This window comes from Bos grunniens, chromosome 29, assembly GCF_055505025.1.
Source record: "Bos grunniens cultivar Pamir isolate PY7600 chromosome 29, Bosgru_T2T1.0, whole genome shotgun sequence".
Lineage (NCBI taxonomy): Eukaryota > Metazoa > Chordata > Mammalia > Artiodactyla > Bovidae > Bos > Bos grunniens.
This window is the reverse complement of record NC_141193.1, coordinates 9,419,611-9,440,745: the sequence shown is the minus strand read 5'-3', so window position 1 is coordinate 9,440,745 and position 21,135 is coordinate 9,419,611. Positions and strand designations below refer to the sequence as shown.

Here is a 21,135-nt window from a genome sequence, read left to right as displayed (position 1 = left end):
TTCACCAGTGTTTTATAGTTTTCTATATATAGGTCTTTAGTTTCTTTAGGTAGATATATTCCTAAGTATTTTATTCTTTTTGTTGCAATGGTGAATGGAATTGTTTCCTTAATTTCTCTTTCTGTTTTCTCATTATTAGTGTAAAGGAATGCAAGGGATTTCTGTGTGTTGATTTTATATCCTGCAACTTTACTATAATCATTGATTAGTTCTAGTAATTTTCTGGTGGAGTCTTTAGGGTTTTCTATGTAGAGGATCATGTCATCTGCAAATAGTGAGCGTTTTACTTCTTCTTTTCCAATTTGGATTCCTTTTATTTCTTTTTCTGCTCTGATTGCTGTGGCCAAAACTTCCAAAACTATGTTGAATAGTAATGGTGAAAGTGGGCACCCTTGTCTTGTTCCTGACTTTAGGGGAAATGCTTTCAATTTTTCACCATTAAGGATAATGTTTGCCGTGGGTTTGTCATATATAGCTTACCATAGCAAAAATCAACAAATCCAAAAGCTGGTTCTTTGAAAGGATAAATAAAAGTGACAAACCATTAGCCAAACTCATCAAGAAACAAAGGAAGAAAAATCAAATCAATAAAATTAGAAATGAAAATGGAGAGATCACAACAGACAATACAGAAATACAAAAGATCATAAGAGACAACTATCAGCAATAAAATGCCAATAAAATGGACAACATGGAAGAAATGGAAAAATTCTTAGAAAAGTACAACTTTCCAAAACTGAACCAGGAAGAAATAGAAAATCTTAACAGACCCATCACAAGCATGGAAATTGAAACTGTAATCAGAAATCTTTCAGCAAACAAAAGCCCAGGTCCAGACGGCTTCACAGCTGAATTCTACCAAAAGTTTAGAGAAGAGCTAACACGTATCCTACTCAAACTCTTCCAGAAAATTACAGAGGAAGGTAAACTTCCAAACTCATGCTATGAGGCCACCATCACCCTAATACCAAAACCTGACAAAGATGCCACAAAAAAAGAAAACTACAGGCCAATATCACTGATGAACATAGATGCAAAAATCCTTAACAAAATTCTAGCAATCAGAATCCAACAATGCATTAAAAAGATCATACACCATGACCAAGTGGGCTTTATCCCAGGGATGCAAGGATTCTTCAATATCTGCAAATCAATCAACGTAATACACCACATTAACAAATTGAAAAGTAAAAGCCATATGATTATCTTAATAGATGCAGAGAAACCCTTTGACAAAACTCAACATCCATTTATGATTAAAAACTCTCCAGAAAGCAGGAATAGAAGGAACATACCTCCAGGTGCTTTTTTATTTCCTCTTTGATTTCTTCAGTGACCCCTTGGCTGCTTAGTAATCACATCGCTAGCCCTCATATGTTTGTATATTGTACAGTTTCCTCTTTTAGTTGATTTTTTTATTCACACAGAACTGTGTTTGATATGACTTGAAATTTCTTAAATTTATCAAGATTTTTCTTGCAGCTTAGCATGTGATATGCTGAATATTCCCTATATACTTGAAAAGAATGTGTATTCTGCTGCTTTGGGATGAAATGTTCTGTGTACAGTGAATCCCCTACATACAAACCTTCAAGTTGAGAACTTGCAAAGATGCAAGTGTGCATTCGCATGTCCAACCACATAGTTTGTTCATGTGTCTGGCATACATTGTCAAATATGTACATCCTTTACAAGTGGTTGTGCTTTTGTGTACTTTACTGCACAGCAGTAAAATTGTGAAAGTGATGTCTCTACTTTTTAACGGACTAAGTTTGTCACAGCTTTCCTTCCAAGGAGCAAGCATCTTTCCTTTAAAGAAGCAAGAAATTTTATTTACAATCTTTTCATATTTACTTCTATGTATTTTGCTTGTTTTAACAATTATATTTAGACTTTAAAAAATATTTAATGCTATTCAAGGTGATATTTTATTCCACTTTATTCTCTTCAATTATTCCATAGCATTTTGTGCATCTGCCATATGTGTATCTTATGACATAAGAATATAATTAGTTATTTATTTCTCCTGTACTCACTGGATTATAAATGCCATGGAGTTATAGTTCCTTAAACTAGCACAGAAAAGATCCTCACAAATGCTATCTGTATGAGTAAACAAGCTAAATAAATAAACCTCTATAAGAACTTGCCATTGTCATAGCCCTCTACCCTCCATCATTGCCCACTTTTCCCCCATTTCAAAAAAAAACACTTTGCCAACAAAGGTTCATATAATCAAAGCTATGGTTTATCCAGTAATCATTTATGGACGTGAGAGCTGGATCATAAATGAAAGCCCAGAATTTATGCTTTTGAATCACGGTGCTGTAGAAGACTCTTGAAGTCCCTTGGACTACAAGGGGATCAAACCAGCCAATCCTAAAGGAAATCAACCCTGAATATTCTTTTTTATTTTTTTAATTTATTTGTTTATTTATTGGAGGCTAATTACTATCTGGTCCCATCACTTCATGGGAAATAGATGGGGAAACAGTGGAAACAGTGTCAGACTTTATTTTGGGGGGCTCCAAAATCTCTGTAGATGGTGATTGCAGCCATGAAATTAAAAGAAGCTTACTCCTTGGAAGAAAATTATGTATACCTGTGGCGGATTCATTTTGATATTTGGCAAAACTAATACAATTATGTAAAGTTTAAAAATAAAATAAAATTAGAAAAAAAATAAAAAAAGAAAATTATGACCAATCTAGATAGCATATTGAAAAGCAGAGACATTACTTTACCAACAAAGGTCCGTCTAGTCAAGGCTGTGGTTTTTCCTGTGGTCATGTATGGATGTGAGAGTTGGACTGTGAAGAAGGCTGAGTGCCAAAGACTTGATGCTTTTGAACTGTGGTGTTGGAGAAGACTCTTGAGAGTCCCTTGGACTACAAGGAGATCCAACCAGTCCATTCTGAAGGAGATCAGCCCTGGGAGTTCTTTGGAAGGAATGATGCTAAAGCTGAAACTCCAGTACTTTGGCCACCTCATGTGAAGAGTTGACTCATTGGAAAAGACTCTGATACTGGGAGGGATTGGGGGCAGGAGGAGAAAGGGACAACAGAAGATGAGATGGCTGGATGGCATCACTGACTCGATTGACGTGAGTCTGAACCCCGGGAATTGGTGATGGACAGGGAGGCCTGGCGTGCTGTGATTCATGGGGTTGCAAAGAGTTGGACACGACTGAGTGACTGAACTGAACTGAACTGAATTACTTTACAATATTGTATTGGTTTTGCCATGCACTGACATGAATCCGCCATGGGTGCACATGTGTTCCCTATCCTGAACCCCCCTCCCACCTCCCTCCCCATCCCATCCGTCTGGGTCGTCCCAGTACACCAGCCCCAAGCACCCTGTATCAAGGACTGATGCTAAAGCTCCAATACTTTGGCCACCTGATGTGACGAGCTGACTCATTGGAAAAGACTGTGATGCTGGGAAAGATTGAAGGCAAAAGGAGAAGAGGACAACAGGATAAGATGGTTGGATAGCATCACCAACTCAATAGACATGAATCTGAGCAAACTCTGGGAGATGGTGAAGGAAAGTGATGCCTGGTGTGCTGTAATCTGAGGGGTCTCAGTGTTGGACATGACTTAGCAACTGAACAACAACAATTTTCATTGTGTTGATTTTCATTGATCTGATTTGAACTGAAGCAGTTACTGGAAGAGAAGGATTTCATCATATTTTACTTGTTTTAATTTAACGCAGGATTATTTTCATTAACTCTTTTAATAAAGATTCAGTACTAACTGAGCAAAAATCTACTTTCACTTCTTTTCACACACAAAAAGTCATAAAGCACTTAACATTTGAGTCTCACATATTACACTTTGAAAAAGGACTGTGCAAGCAATATAGAAGGTTGTTTTAGTTTATTTACTAGAGAATCTACAAGTCAAAGTTCAGTGCTACTTTGGATCTTGCTGGAAGAATTTTTACAAAGTAAACATGTAACAGATGTGATCATCAATAGCTAGAGTTACTCAGCAATTATTGATCTCTAATAAATCGCTAATTACTTCCCTGACCTTAAAACAACAGAGAGAAACAGCTTCCACTATCCTGATGGGAGAGCCAGTTGAGGAGAAAGTTGGCCAGGATCAACACACACTTAGTGTGACATTGCAGCTGGAAATATTTTTTCCCTTGAGCTTTTCTAGATAGTCATTTTGCCTCCTTTTGAGGACCACCTGCTCAGCCTTGATGGCCTTTCAGGACCTTCTGGATCAAGTTGGAGGCCTGGGGAGATTCCAGATCCTTCAGATGGTTTTCTTTTGTATCTCTAGCCTCATAGTGTACCCTCACATCCTACTGGAGAACTTCACTGCAGCCATCCCTGATCATCGCTGCTGGGTCCACATCTTGGACAATGACACTGACTCGGCTAATGACACTGGGACCCTCAGTCAAGATGCCTTCCTGAGAATCTCCATTCCACTGGACTCAAACCTGAGGCCAGAGAAGTGTCGTCGCTTCAGCCACCCCCAGTGGCAGTTCCTTTACCTGAATGGGACCTTCCCCAACATGACTGACCTGGACACAGAGCCCTGTGTGGACGGCTGGATGTATGATCGAAGTTCCTTCTCCTCCACCATCGTAACTGAGGTAAGAGGCCCCATTTACCTCTTGTGAGTACATGATCTGGGTGTTTAGGGGTAACAGAATAATGAACATGCTTCTAGCCTTTAGTCACTAGGTAGGTGTTCATTCTTCATCCTTTCAGGAAATATTAATTGCCTCTCTATTAAATGCCAGGCACCTACATATTTAATGAGTCTGCTGCTGCTGCTGCTGCTGCTGCTGCTGCTAAGTCGCTTCAGTCATGTCTGACTCTGTGTGACCCCATAGACAGCAGACCACCAGGCTCCACCGTCTAACAAACTCCAAAATAGAAATGAACCCTTCTATTATAGTACTTTTATTCTTGGGATGACCAAAGTCTAAACAAGTAATTTATGTAATGTGTTTAAAATGTTATACCAGGTCAGTAATGCTCATCATTTGATTGTATATTACAAATATTTACTGACTGATGAAAAACTCCATTCCAAGACTATATTCTGGAGCAGTCATACTACATCTACTATAAAGTTCTAATCAGTAAAATTTTATATCTCCTCAAATGAGTTCTCTCTGTGGCCAAGACTGAGAACTACTTAGTCTGATGTAAGCTGGAGATTACTAAAACCAACAGATTTAGAGTACACTTCCCTAAGGAAGCTTTGTTTAAATGAGACCTGAACTAATGCAGAAAAAAAGAAGCTGAAGAGGGTGATAAAGGCCCAAAATATTGAACTTTGCAAGTTATGTTAAGAAGTTTTGGCCAGATTTCCACTGAGAGATTGTTTAAGTTTATTTTTTATCAGAGGATAATTGCTTTACAAAGTTGTGTTGGTTTCTGCCATACAACAATAGAATAAACCCTAAGTATACATATGCCACTCCCTCTTGAACTTCCCTCCCACCCCCACATCCTACCCCTTTAAGTTGTCACAGAGCACTGGTTTGAGCTCCTGGTGTTATATAGCTGCTTCCCACTAGCTATTTTACATATAGTAATGAGATTTTAAGCTGCTGTGAAGCTCTGCAGTGATGGTGTCCTTCTCTTTCAGTGGGACCTGGTATGTAAATCTGAGTCACTGATCTCAGTGGCTAAATTCCTAGTCATGAGTGGAATTCTGGTGGGAGGCATCGTATATGGTTATTTATCAGACAGGTGAGTATCTCTCAATCATAGCTTTCTTTATTTTCAAGTGCTTTCAGCTTATGAATTATTCTTTCATTAAGAAATATATATATTTCAACTTAGTTTTATGAAGCATCAATCATAACAATTGAGAAGTGTTTTATTTAACTTTGAATAATCATTGTGTCCATATAGTTAAATACTCAGAAAATTACAACAACAAAAAAAATACTTGTTACAATTACTTCAGTATTACAAATACTTCAGTATTCTTGCCTTGAGAACCCCATGAACAATATGAAAAGGCAAAAATATAGGACACTGAAAGATGAACTCCCCAGGTTGGTAGGTGCCCAATATGCTACTGGAGATCAGTGGAGAACTAACTGGAGAAAGAATGAAGAGATGGAGCTAAAGCAAAAACAACACCCAGTTGTGGATGTAACTGGTGATAGAAGCAAGGTCCAATGCTATAAACAGCAATATTGCATAGGAACCTGGAATGTTAGGTCCATGAATCAAGGCAAATTGGAAGTGGTCAAACAGGAGATGGCAAGAGTAAACATTGACATTTTAGGAATCAGCGAACTAAAATGGACTGGAATGGGTGAATTTAACTCACATGACCATTATATCTGCTACTGTGGGCAAGAATCCCTTAGAAGAAATGGAGTAGCCATCATGGTCAACAAAAGAGTCCAAAATGCAGTACTTAGATGCAATCTCAAAAATGACAGAATGATCTCTGTTTTTTTCCAAGGCAAACCATTCAATATCACAGTAATCCAAGTCTATGCCCTGGCCAGTGATGCTGAAGATGCTGAAGTTGAACAGTTCTATGAAGACCTACAAGAATTTTTAGAACTAACATCCAAAAAAGATGTCCTTTTCATTACAGGGGACAGGAATGCAAAAGTAGGAAGTCAAGAAACACCTGGAGTAACAGGCAAATTTGGCCTTGGAGTACATTATGAAGCAGGGCAAAGGCTAATAGAGTTCTGCCAAGAGAACGCACTGGTCATAGCAAACACCCTCTTCCAACAACACAAGAGAAGACTCTACACATGGACATCACCAGATGGCTAACGTCAAAGTCACATTGATTATATTTTTTGCAGTCAAAGATGGAGAAGCTCTACACAGTCAGCAAAAACAAGACTGGGAGCTGACTGTGGCTCAGATCATGACCAACTTATTGCCAAATTGAAGAAAGTCGGGAAAACCACTAGACATTCAGGTATGACCTAAGTCAAATCCCTTTTGATTATACAGTGGAAGTGAGAAATAGATTTAAGGGACTAGATCTGATGGACAGAGTGCCTGATGAACTATGGATGGAGGTTTGTGACCTTCTACAGGAGACAGGGATCAAGACCATCCCCAAGAAAAAGAAAAGCAAAAAAGCGAAATGGCTGTCTGAGGAAGCCTTACAAATAGCTGTGAAAAGAAGAGAAGCGAAAAGCAAAGGAGAAAAGGAAAGATATACCCATTTGAATGCAGAGTTCTAAAAAAAAAATAGCTAGGAGAGATAAGAAAGCCTTCCTCAGTGATCAATGCAAAAAAATAGAGGGAAACAACAGAATGGGAAAGACTAGAGATCTCTTCAAGACAATTAGAGATACCAAGTGAACATTTCATGCAAAGATAGGCTCAATAAAAGAACAGAAATGATATGGACCTAACAGAAGCAGAAGATATTAAGAAGGGGTGGCAAGAATACACAGAAGAACTATACAAAAAAAATCTTCATGACCCAGATAGCTACGATAGTGTGATCACTCACCTAGAGCAAGACATCATGGAATGTGAAGTCAAGTGGGCCTTAGAAAGTATCACTACAAACAAAGCTAGTGGAGGTGATGGAATTCCAGTTGAGCTATTTCAAACCCTAAAAGATGATGCTGTGAAAGTGCTGCACTCAATATGCCAGCAAATTTGGAAAACAGCAGTGGCCACAGGACTGGAAAAGGTCAGTTTTCATTCCAATCCCAAAGAAAGGCAATGCCAAAGAATGCTCAAATTACCGCACAATTGCACTCATCTCACACGCTAGTAAAGTAATGCTCAAAATACTCCTGCTGAAGCCAGGCTTCAGCAATACATGAACTGTGAACTTCCACATGTTCAAGCTGGATTTAGAAAAGGCAGAGGAACCAGAGACCAAATTGCCAACATCTGCTGGATCATCAAAAAAGCAAGAGAGTTCCAGAAAAACATCTATTTCTGCTTTATTGACTATGCCAAAGCCTTTGACTGTGTGGATCACAATAAACTATGGAAAATTCTGAAAGAGATGGGAATACCAGACCACCTGACCTGCCTCTTGAGAAACCTGTATGCAGGTCAGGAAGCAACAGTTATAACTGGACATGGAACAATAGACTGGTTCCAAATAGGAAAAGGAGTATGTCAAGGCTGTATATTGTCACCCTGCTTATTTAACTTATATGCAGAGTACATCAAGAGAAACGCTGGGCTGGAGGAAGAACAAGCTGGAATCAAGATTGCTGGGAGAAATATCAGTAACCTCAGATATGTAGATGACACCACTCTTATGGTGGAAAGTGAAGAAGAACTAAAGAGTCTCTTAATGAAAGTGAAAGAGGAGAGTGAAAAAATGGGCTTAAAGCTCAACATTCAGAAAACTAAGATCATGGCATCCAGTCCCATCACTTCATGGCAAATAGATGGGGAAACAGTGGAAACAGTGGCTGCCTTTATTTTGGGGGGCTCCAAAATCACTGTAGATAGTGATTGCAGCCATGAAATTAAAAGACACTTACTCCTTGGAAGGAAAGTTATGACCAACCTAGATAAGGTACGTCCAGTCAAGGCTATGGTTTTTCCAGTGGTCATGTATGGATGTGAGAGTTGGACTGTGAAGAAAGCTGAATGCCAAAGAACTGATGCTTTTGAACTGTGGTGTTGGAGAAGACTCTTGAGAGTCCCTTGGACTGCAAGGAGATCCAACCAGTCCATCCTAAAGGAGATCAGTCTTGGGCGTTCATTGGAAGGACTGATGTTGAAGCTGAAACTGGAATACTTTGGCCACCTGATGCAAAGAGCTGACTCATTTGAAAAGACCCTGATGCTGGGAAAGATTGAAGGCGTGAGGAGAAGGGGATGACAGAGGATGAGATAGTTGGATGGCATCACTGAGTCAGTGAACATGAATTTGGGTAATCTCTGGGAGTTGGTGATGGACAGGGAGGCTGGCATGCTGTGGTCCACAGGGTTGCAAAGAGTCGGACACAACTGAGCGACTGAACTGAACTGAAATGAATTACAATCACAATATTGTGGGACTTATGTAATCGCCCCAGGGATATAGATACACAAATGGAGAGAATTAACCAGTGTGATAAGTGCCATTTTGTCAACACTAAGTTCTGCATACAAGATACAGAAGCAACATCTCCATCAGACCTGGAAGCATTTCTGGACAGAATTTAGAGAGGGAATGCCATAACATATTAATTTGGAAATTAACAGCTATCTATGGGAACAGAAAGAAGATGTTCCATGACATGGGATTCCACTTCTTTGCAGACATCATATGGCTAAACGTGTTTTTAGCCTTTGCCATGAGTATTGTATTGATTTATTCCTAAGCTCTGTTAGCTGAATGGTTATGGATGCTCAGAGAATGGTCATCACATCATAGCTGCCCATGTGTGATGGGTATAAATCCTATTAAACTAAACATATGGGCACACAGCAATGTGTCATTGGTGGTCTATTGAAAAAGTATGCCATAATTTTGATTTTAATTTTTGCAAAAGCAGTTCTCTAAAGATAAATTTGACAACCATACAATTAATCCAGTAACTGCTATTTCAACATCTTTAAGTCCTGTGACAATACTTCTGAAGTAGACAATCATTGCCACCACTGAAGTATGTCTCCCACAGACATATTGGAGAACTGAGGAGAGTCTTATCATCCATCTGCATAATGGTAACTTTTGCTCAGCTAAAAACTATGAAATTGGAATTAGTGAAGCTCAGTCGTGTCTGACTCTTGCGACCCCATAGACTATAGAGCCCATGGAATTCTCCAGGCCAGAATACTGGAGTGGGTAGCATTTCCCTTCTCCAGAGGATCTTCCCAACCCAGGGGTCTAACCCAGGTCTCCCACATTGCAGGCAGATTCTTTACCAGCTGAGCCACAAGGGGAGCCCAAGAATACTGAAGCCTATCCCTTCTCCAGAGGATCTTCCAGACCCAGGAATCAAACTGGGGTCTCCTGCATTGTAGGCGGATTCTTTACCAACTGAGCTTTAGGGAAGCCCCTATGAAATTGGAATATATCATAATAAATGTAAATTAGAAAACAGTTCAGAATCAGAGTATTCACTTTCAACAAACCTGTAACCCAGGCATCTGTGAAAATGTCATGAGAAAATGCAGAGATCAATATTCTTATTGAGTTATAATTGACAGATACAACTATATATATTTAAAGTATACAACATGATGTTTTGACATATGCATACAATATGAACTACATTATCTGTATCTATTGAATTGGTCATACTATTTTTATCCTTCTTTCTGTTAACGTGATGTATCACATTAATGATTGTGTATGTTGAACTATTCTTGCATCCCAGGGATAAATCCCACTTTCCACTTTATCACTTCAGTTACTCAGTTGTGTCCAGCTGTTTGCAACCCCATGGACTGCAGCATGCCAGGCTTACCTGTCCATCGCCAACTCCCAGAGCTTGCTCAAACTCATGTCCATTGAGTTAGTGATGGCATCCAACCATCTCATCTTCTGCATCCCCTTCTCCTCCTGCCTTCAATCTTTCCCAGCACCAGGGTCTTTTCCAACGAATCAGTTCTTCACATCAGGTGGCCAAAGTATTGGAGCTTCTGCTTCAGCATCAGTCCTTCCAATGAATATTCAGGACTGACTTCCTTTAAGATTGACAGGTTTGATATCCTCACTGTCCAAGGGATTCTCAAGATCTTCTCCAGTACCACAGTTCAAAAGCATCAATTCTTAGGTGCTCAGCTTTCTTTATGGTCCAGCTCTCACATCCATACTACTGGAAAAACCATAGCTTTGACTAGATGGACATTTGTCAGCAAAGTAATGTTTCTGCTTTTTAATATGCTGTCTAGGTTTGTCATAGCTTTTCTTCCAAGGAGCAAGCATCTTTTGATTTCATGGCTACAATCACCATCTGCAGTGATTTCAGAGCTCAAGAAAATAAAGTCTGCCACTGTTTCCATTGTTTCCCTATCTATTTGTCATGAAGTGATGGGACTAGATACATGATCTTAGTTTTTTGAATGTTCAATTTTAAGCCAGTTTTTTCACTTTCCTCTTTCACTTTCATCAAGAGGCTCTTTAGTCCCTCTCACTTTATCAGGGTGTATGATTCTTTAAGTGTATCATTAAATTAAGCTTGCTAATATTTTGTTGCTTCGTGATTGGTTCTTAGGAGGTTGTATGTTTCTGGAATTTATCCATTCCTTAAAGGCCATCCAATTTGTTAGCATATAATTATTTGCACTGCTGCTAGGTCGCTTCAGTCATGTCCGACTCCGTGTGACCCCATAGACAGCAGCCCACCAGGCTCCCCCGTCCCTGGGATTCTCCAGGCAAGAACACTGGAGTGGGTTGCCATTTCCTTTTCCAATGCATGAAAGTGAAAAGTGAAAGTGAAGTCACTCAGTCGTGCCCGACTCTTAGCGACTCCATGGACTGCAGCCTTCCAGGCTCCTCCGTCCATGGGATTTTCCAGGCAAGAGTACTGGAGTGGGGTGCCATTGCCTTATCTGTAATTATTTGTAGTACTTGCTTATAATCCTTCATATTTCTGTGGTATCAGTTTTAATGTTTCCTCTCATTTCTGATTTTATTCGTTTAAGTCTTCTCAATGAAGAAGTCTAGTTTTTTGTCAGTCTAGCTAATAGTTTGTCAATTTTGTTAATTTAAAAAAAACTCTGCTTCATTGATATTTTATATTTTCTAATCTCTATTTTATTTATCTCTGCTCTGATCTTTGTATTTCCTTCCTCTGCTAGCTTTAGGTTTAGTTTCCTAGTTCCTTGAGGTGTAAAGTTGGGGTGCTAATTTGAGTTCTCTCTTTTTTTTAAATTTTATTTTATTTTTAAACTTTACAATATTGTATTAGTTTTGCCAAATATCAAAATGAATCTGCCACAGGTATACATGTGTTCCCCACCCTGAACCCTCTGCTTTATAGACTATGACAAAACCTTTGACTGTGTGGATCACAATAAACTGTGGAAAATTCTTCAAGAGATGGGCATACCAGACCACCTGACCTGCCTCTTGAGAAACCTATATGCAGGTCAGGAAGCAACAGTTAGAACTGGACATGGAACAATAGACTGGTTCCAAGTAGGAAAAGGAGTTCCTCAAGGCTGTATATTGTCACCCTGCTTGTTTAACTTTTATGCAGAGTACATCATGAGACATGCTGGGCTGCAGGAAGCACAAGCTAAAATCAATATTGCCAGGAGAAATATCAATAACCTTAGATATGCAGATGACACCACCCTAATGGCAGAAAGTGAAAAAGAACTAAAGGGCCCCTTGATGAAAGTGAAAGAGGGGAGTGAAAAAGTGGGCTTAAAGTTCAACATTCAGAAAACTAAGATCATGGCATCGGTCCAATCACTTCAAGGCAAATAGATGGGGAAACAGTGGAAACAGTGTCAGACTTTATTTTGGGGGGCTCCAAAATCACTGCAGATGGTGATTGCAGCCATGAAATTAAAAGACACTTACTCCTTGGAAGGAAAGTTATGACCAACTTAGATAGCATATTAAAAAGCAGAGATATTACTTTGCCAACAAAGGTCCGTCTAGTCAAGGCTCTGTTTTTTCCAGTAGTCATGTATGGATGTGAGAGTTGGACTGTGAAGAAAGCTGAGCACTGAAGAATTGATGCTTTTGAACTGTGGTGTTGGAGAAGACTCTTGAGAGTCCCTTGGACTGCAAGGAGATCCAACCAGTCCATCCTAAAGGAGATCAGTCCTGGGTGTTCATTTGAAGGACTGATGCTGAGGGTGAACCTCCAATACTTTGGCCATCTCATGTGAAGAGTTGACTCATTGGAAAAGACCCTGATGCTGGAAGGGATTGGGGGCAGGTGGAGAAGGGGATGACAGAGGATGAGATGCCTGGATGGCATCACCAATTCGATGCACAAGAGTTTGGGTGAACTCTGGGAGTTGGTGATGGACAGAGAGGCCTGGCGTGCTGCGATTCATGGGGGTTGCAAAGACTCAGACAAGACTGAGCGACTAAACTGAACTGAACATCTTTTAAAAAAAAATGATACAAATGAACTTATTCACTAAACATTGACTTAGAGAGTGAACTTATGGTTTCCAGTGGGGAAGTGTGGAAGGGAGGGATAGACTGGCAGAAAAAAAATATAGTTCAAATCATTATTTCCTATTGATTTTCCATTTCCATTTTCCACTGTTGAAAGTGGTATTGAAGTCCCCTGCTATTATTTCACTATTGTCTATTTCTGCCTTCAGATTGTTAATATTTGCTCAGTCTCTTATTTTGCCCTTCTCTTAATTTGTCTTTCTGTTTCTCTTCTTCTTTTGGGACTTCCACAATGAGAATAGTGTTTTATTTGTTGGTGTTCATAATCCAACAGACATTCTGTACTCTCTTTAATATTTTTTCTTTGTTCTTCTCTGATTGGAAATTTTCAAATGACTTGTCCTTGAGTTCATAGATTTTTCCTCCATTTTATACATCTTTTGTTGGTGCTCTGTATATTGTTTCACTTATTGTATTCTTCAGCTGTAGAATTTGGTTCATATTTATCATTTCTAGCTCTCTGTTCAACTTCTTATTTTGTTCATGTATTATTTTCTTAATGTCATTGAATTCCCAACCTGCATTCTCTTGTAGCTCATTGAGTTTCCTTAAGACAGTTTTCTTGAATTCTTCATGAAGCAGTTCAAAGACATCCACTTATTAGAGGTCAGTTGCTGCAAAACTATTCTGTTTCTTTGTTGGTGTCCTGTTTCCTTGATCTTTTATGTTTCTTATAGTGTTGTATTGATATATGCACATTTCACAGAACAATTACCTCTTCCAAACTTTATAGACTAGGTTTGTTGGAGAAAGACCTTCACTTGCGGTGGAGTGAGCAGGTACCAGCTGGGTGGGGTGTGCCAATTCCAGCTGTGAGGAAGGTCCAGGAGTGTAGTCTCCAGGAAGCTCCACCAAGTGAAGGCTGCATTGGTAGCAGCCCTCTAATATTATTGGTGCAAGGGCTGTTTTGGGTACGGATGCCTACCACATCTTTCCTCAGAGTGTGCTGGTCATTTTGCCCTTGATAGGAGGTGTAATTGATGTTGCAAGGTTCACAGCCTGCACTGAATGTTGGGTAGATCCTCCTCTTTGCTCCGTGACCGTCATAGCCCTGTCAAGGGTGGGATCTGATCCCCAGTTGTTGGAATAGAAGCCCTAAGGGTCAGATTCCATAAGGCTCCATTGCCCTTAAGTGCAAGCTTTGTGCCAAAGGAAGTTAGTCCTATAGCAAGTGGGGCCTGTGTGATCACAGTGAACTTAGGTACCTCCCATGCAGGCATTCACAGTTCTGCCCAGTAGCAGCCCAAATTTTCATCCCTTCTCTGTTGTGTTCATCCTAACGCAGTACTATAGTGGCTCTGGGAGCTGGCATGAGCAGCTGCAGGGATCAAGGTGGCTGCCCTGCTGCCTGGGACTTGGGGGGCTGCCTCTTTAAATCCCTCTTTTAAAATATTTGTTTCTGTGTTTCTTCCTTCTCCATCTTATCAAATTCCTCTCAGCATTTTCTAAGTCCCTCTGCTTCTGTCATGACTGTCTTCTATATTGTTTTAGAAGGAAACCTGTTGCCCAAAGCCAACAAACCCAAAGTCAGCAAGGAGGGTCTCGTATGCAACCCATCAGCCACTGTGATGGATTTATTCCACAGGCGTTGTTTTCAAATAAGTTCTGTTGTAAACTGTGTGAGCCTAAATTAGCAAGTACAACTTTAGATTCCCTGAGTGTAGGTTTTATACAGAATCCCCATGCTAAAGGCATGTGTTAGTAGAAGGGATAGTTATAATATTTTAAAATTCCAAAATTTGCAACCTGCCTATATGGTTTAAATTGGTGTCAACCCAATACTAGTAACAGAAGAGAGAAGAGGCTTTGATACATTCAGTTTCTGTTTACACACGGGAAGTTTGCTTCTCAGATCTGCCATTTATTGTTGATGCTTTAAGGATTTATTGCATCTGCCTGCAATAAGGGAGACCTGGGTTTGATCCCTGGGTTGGGAAGATCCCCTGGAGGGCAATCCACTCCAGTACTCTTGCCTGGAGAATCCCATGGACGGAGGAACCTGGTGGGCTACACTCCATGGGGTCGCAAAGAGTCGGACGACTGAGCGACTTCACTTTCACTTTCTAAGGATTCAAAGTGCTTTCTTTTTGCTAGTTTTTACAAGAGGTTGTTATTGTTCCTATAGCCTAATTTGGTGCTTTCTTTCTCAGGTTTGGGAGGAAGTTTATAATCAGGTTGTGTTTCCTCCAGCTTGCCATTGTTGATACCTTTACAGTCATTGCCCCCAATTTCCTCATTTACTGCTCACTACGTTTCTTGGCTGGAATGTCTGCTACATGTCTCCTGACAAATAATGTTTTGCTCAGTAAGTCAATGCTTTGTATCTTCAGTGTTTTCCAAGTCTTAACTCTGACCTTGAAATTCCATGTTTATTTAAATAAAATTTCCGCTTGTGTTTTCTTTCAGCACTGGAATGGACAGAGCCCCGATTCCAAGCTATGGCAACAACACTGTTGATGGCTGCCACTAGTCTGGGACAGACAATCCTTGGAGGCCTGGCTTTTGCCATTCGAGACTGGCACACTCTCCAGCTAGTGATGTCTGCACCACTCTTTGTTTTGTTTCTGGCCTCAAGGTATGAACCTTCTTTCCTCCTTTGTCTTGTGAGAGTCTGGGGTGAGAATGTACATGGAATCAAATACAAGAATTCTGTTTGGTCCTGGTCTATCCCTGAGTATTGAAGAAGGAAATGGCAACCCATTCCAGTATTCGTGCCTCAAAAATTCCATGGACAAGAGCCTAGTAGGCTACAGTCCATGGGGTCGGAAAGAGTCAGACATGACTGGGTGACTTTCACTTCACTTCATACCTGAGTATGTACTCTCCTTATATGTACCCCATGTACATTTGAGAAGCAAAACAGGTAGAGTTGCCAGATAAAATTAAAGACATTCAATGAAATTTGAATTTAAGATAACCAGCTAATATTTTTGTGAAATTATATCCCAAATATTGTAAGATACATAATTATACTGAAAATTTTTCATGATTTATATGAAATTTCTAGCTGGGTTTTGTATTTTTGTTTGCTACTGAATAAAACACAATAAATCCCATTGTATTCAAATTTCAAACAAGCAACAAATAATTTTTTATCTAAAATATTGCATGGGGCATAGTTCTAATTAAAAATTTACCTTTTTTACTTGAAGTCCAAATTTAACTAGGCGCACTATTTTTACATGCTAAAACCAGCAACCCTAAAGACAGAGGACAGCAAAGAATCTTCTGGGAATTCTGAGTCTTTTGAGGTCTTTCCATCCTTACTAAAAAGACTTAACGAGTATGATGCAAACAGAATTGATACAAAAATATTATCCCTACAGAGAAAAACATCTGAAGGTGAGCTAGCCTCCATTACAATCTGTGATTATAGGTATGGCTTTGCAAAAAAATTATGTGATACAGAAGATATGGACATTTTTCATTTTTTTAACTGATATTGGAGAGAGGAATGGGAAGCAAATTCACCTTCACAACTTAGTAAAGAAAAAGCAGCGTGGTTCCTCTAGTTTAAATTAAGTCAGATTGGATCAGTTCACTTCAGTTCAGTCACTCAGTCATGTCCGACTTTTCACGACCCCAAAGATCACAGCACGCCAGGCCTCCATGTCCATCACCAACTCCTGGAGTCTGTCCATTGAGTTGGTGATGCTATCCAACCATCTCATCCTCTGTTGTCCCCTTCTCCTCCCACCCTCAATCTTTCCCAGCATCAGGGTCTTTTCAAATGAGTCAGCTCTTTGCATCAGGTGACCAAAGTTTTGGAGTTTCAGCTTCAACATCAGTCCTTCCATTGAACACCCAGGACTGATCTCCTTTAGGATGAGCTGGTTGGACCTCCTTGCAATACAAGGGACTCTCAAGAGTCTTCTCCAACACCACAGTTCAAAAGCATCAATTCTTTGGCATTCAGCTTTCTTTATAGTCCAACTCTCACATCCATACATGACCACTGGAAAAACCATAGCCTTGACTAGATGGACCTTTTTGGCAAAGTAATCTCTCTGCTTTTTAATATGCTGTCTAGTTTGGTCATAACTTTCCTTCCAAGGAGTAAGTCTCTTTTAATTTCAAGGCTGCAGTCACCTCTGCAGTGATTTTGGAGCTCCCAAAAATAACGGCAGCCACTGTTTTCACTGTTTCCCCATCTATTTGCCATGAAGTCCCTATTTGGGACTGGATGACATCATCTTAGTTTTCTGAATGCTGAGCTTTAAGCCAACTTTTTCACTCTCCTCTTTCACTTTCATCAAGAGGTTCTTTAGTTCTTCTTCACTTTCTGCCATAAGGGTGGTGTCATCTGCATATCTGAGGTTACTGATATTTCTCCTGGCAATATTGATTCCAGCTTGTGCTTCCTCCAGCCCAGTGTTTCTCATGATGTACCCTGCATATAAGTTAAATAAGCAGGGTAACAATATACAATAACCTAAGAAGGCTGTTCAGAAGAAGATTATTGTCTGAAAATGACTCTCCCTCAGAGAAATGATTACAGATATATTAATAATATAATGAGGTGAGTTCATTTAGACTGGAGGCTGTAGTCTCTGTCAGGCTCATCCATTGTGTCACTACACCCTCATGGCAGTTCTGCAGAGTATGTGGGACTGCCTCCTTGCTACACAGATGATAAAATCAAGGCAGCTATAAGTAACTCGCTTATGTAGCCAGATTCCATCATAACTGGTAGGAGCAGGAGTGATTCCAATCTGTGTGAGCCTTTGGCATATATAAATCACTTAAGGGCCCTTATTTTAGAAAAATGACACATTATGAAGAGACATTTCTTATGCCCTTACAAGAACCTTGGCAAAGGCCTGTACAAGTAAGGATCCCTCATGTTTCAGCTTCATGAGCTCCCTGGTAAATTTGCCTCTGGTTGAGAAGGGAGTCAATATGACTCCAGCCTGCAATCTCCATAGTGAAGGTAAACCACACAGAGAGGTCATCTCATTTTTCCCTAGTTATGGCACAAGAGAATGTAAGTTTATAAATTTTGGTATAATCCAACAAGTGGTAGGCATCAGACTGGAGGGGAAAGGCATCTCTGGAAAAAGGCTATGTGCAAAAAGGACAAGTGAGAGTTGACTACACTTTTGTCCTACTCTTTTATTTTAGGTGGTTGATAGAATCTGCTCGGTGGTTGATTACTATAGACAAACCCAAAAAGGGCTTAAAAGAACTTCAAAAAGCAGCCCACAGAAATGGAAGGAAGAATGCTGGAGATATCCTAACCATGGAGGTGAGGAGGCTGGGAGTTAGTTACAAAATGCAAGAAAAACATATATATTATTCTTTATATTATTTATATGTCATATATATCATTCTTATCCATAAGAGGAAGGGAAAGCAAGATCACAGTGGTGGTTATGAGGCTTCTTACCTCACTGTCCTGTTTCTCAACAAGTATCAACATTGTTTGTGTTGGCATTGGCAGAGAACACGTTGCTACTAAAAGTAGACACAGATATTTTACTTAACAGAGGACAAGATCACTAATTATTAACAACCGGAAAGACTGAGCATTGGTCACACATTAACTTGGTAAGAGAAAGTAACCAAAACTAATTTTTTCTTTCCAGTTCAATGTTCTGATAGCCTTTTTTCAGGGCAACAAGACCAGAAGGAAGGTTCCATGACTGTGCAGAATAGAGCATACGGAACTTCATATTTCTGTTCATTCACTCACAAACACTTTGATCCATGCAATCTACTGATGCTTACCTATGGCAAGTTTGGTTCTATCCCTGGAAATATGACAGTGAACAATACAAATCTCTGTTTTGTGAAAGTGACAGTCAGCTTACCACACATCCCAAGGGTAAAACTGAAGAGGTATGTCTCAAAGAAGTGATTTTCTTTTTTATTTTTCTTCCTAGGTAGGTAAAACATTGTGGACCATTAAGTGACTCATTCATCATATCATGCACATACATAAAATATTTATCAAAAGATTACAGTGTGTGAGACATGTTACTTGGTCATGAATAACAGAATAAGCCAGGATTCCAGCCTTCTAGAATCTTTCATATAGATATGAGGGGGAAAGTAACAGATATTTTTAAATCTAAATGTTTGCAATGATAGGGGATAGAAAGATTTCTACTGAAGACCCTGAAAAAAAGAGTCTACCTTCATTTTATTGGAAAAAAAAAATAATTAGCTGGTTCAGGAAAAGAAATGCAATATTTTTAGAAGCATATTCAATGACATATCTAATGAAAAGTTTTATACTCCCAAAAGAAAGCAGAGGCTCTTTTTAAAAGAGATTTGAATAAGGAGAAGCAAAATGCTTCTGAGAGTTAAGATTCAATTGAAGATGGGGGAAAGGAATCAAAGCATGCTCAGTTGTGTCTGACTTTTTGCAACTCCATGGACTGCAGCCTGTCAGGTTCCTCTGTCCATGAGATATTCCTGGCAAGAATACCAGAGTGGGTTGCCATTTCCTTCTCCAGGGGATCTTCCTGACCCAGGGATTGAAGGTGTGTCTCTTACATCTCCTGCATTAGCAGCTGGGTTCCTTACCACTGAGCCACCTGGGAAGAAATCAAAGTTTCTCCCATAATGAAGCCATTACATGGGGATAATACCCCTGAGGGTCCTTGACATGATGGAGAATATGTTGATACATGCTTCTGAAATAAAAAAGAAAACCTCTAAATTGGTATTGACCTATGGTTCTTTTAAAACTGCATTGATATAACCCTATCTCATACAAAATTAAATTGTACTAACTTATTTCTGAGGAACTATCTTTATAGTCAAGCCCAAATCTAACATTTGCCAGCAGTTTGGCCCAGTACAGAGAATGAAAGATTTGATCTTACAAGGGCCAGGCACATAACAAAAACAAGTGATACAAGCAGTAAGTAAGACAAGAATAAAGCATTATCAAAGTGAAAGGCAGCTGACGATCACCTCAGTGCCAGGGGAAGAAAGAGAGTTTTGCACAAGAAGAACAACTGAAACTTGGTTTACAAAATGGATTCACTGCATGAATGACTACTCAATATTGTTTAATTTGATTTTTTTTATTTTGTAAAAATAATTTAGAAATTTGTGATGTTAATCTTGTTTTACCTTCATCTGATGAATTGCCTGACACACCCATTTCAATCATAACTTAAATTTGTTCCACTTATATCCACTCAAATATCATTTTATCTTTTAACAGGAGCATAATTGTTTTACAATGTTGTGTTAGTTTCTGCTGTACAATGAAGTGAACCAGCTATATGTACATGTATATACCCTCCCTCTTGGACCTCGCTCCCACCTTCCATCCTTCCCACCCATCTAGATCATCACAGGCACCCTGTGCCATGCAGCTATCTATTTTATACATGGTAGTGTATATATATCAATCCTAATCTCCCAATTCATTCACCCTCCCCTTACTCTACTGAGTACATGTGTCTGTCTTGTACATCTGCGTCTGTATTCCTGCCCTGCAAATAAGTTTATCTGTACCATTTTTCTATATTTCACATATATGCATTATTGATTATTCCAGTCTTGAATGTCTGAGAGCCCAGTATATAACACATTTCTTTTCCCCAAAACACATACAACTTAGGTACAATTTTAAGTTTGCAGAAAGACGGAAAGCAAAATCTTTGTTTTTCACTCCAGTGAAAATTGGAATAATAGATGTGACTTTAAATATCTAGCAGCAGAGTATCATCAGCAGAATGAAGGGCTAGGATGGGCCAACACTTGTCTCTCCCTTAAAAACAATAAAAACAATAATTAAACAGCTTGTTGTTGTTTAGCCACTAAGTTGTGTACAACTCTTTTGCAACCCCATGGACTATAGCCCACCAGGCCCCTCTGTCTGTCTGTAGGATTTCCCAGGAAAGAACACTGGAGTGGGTTGCCATTTCCTTCTCCAGGGGATCTTCCTGACCCACATCCCCTGCACTGACAGGCAGATTCTTTACACTGAGACACCAGGGAAGCCCAAAATAAACAACTACCAACTGACGATAACAGCTCTGGAAAAAGGCTGGACTACAAGGACAAAAGAGCAGAAACACAAAAGTCAAAGGGATAT

General features: G+C 39.5%; 1 protein-coding gene across 2 annotated transcripts in view; it reads left to right on the top strand.

Moving 5' to 3' along the window:
- The first annotated feature begins 4,083 nt into the window (after positions 1–4,083).
- LOC147341981 (organic anion transporter 7-like) overlaps positions 4,084–21,135 on the top strand; it is a 29,571-nt gene continuing 12,519 nt past the window's right edge. Inside the window, exons 1-5 of one of the 2 annotated variants that reach the window (XM_086384478.1) lie at positions 4,084–4,617; positions 5,625–5,728; positions 15,230–15,384; positions 15,486–15,654; positions 18,201–18,324. In XM_086384478.1, the coding sequence (XP_086240604.1) occupies positions 4,216–4,617; positions 5,625–5,728; positions 15,230–15,384; positions 15,486–15,654; positions 18,201–18,324 (954 nt within the window). In that variant the 5' untranslated portion in view covers positions 4,084–4,215. The remainder of the gene's footprint in view (positions 4,618–5,624; positions 5,729–15,229; positions 15,385–15,485; positions 15,655–18,200; positions 18,325–21,135) is intronic. The other variant, XM_086384479.1, reaches the window with a different exon arrangement.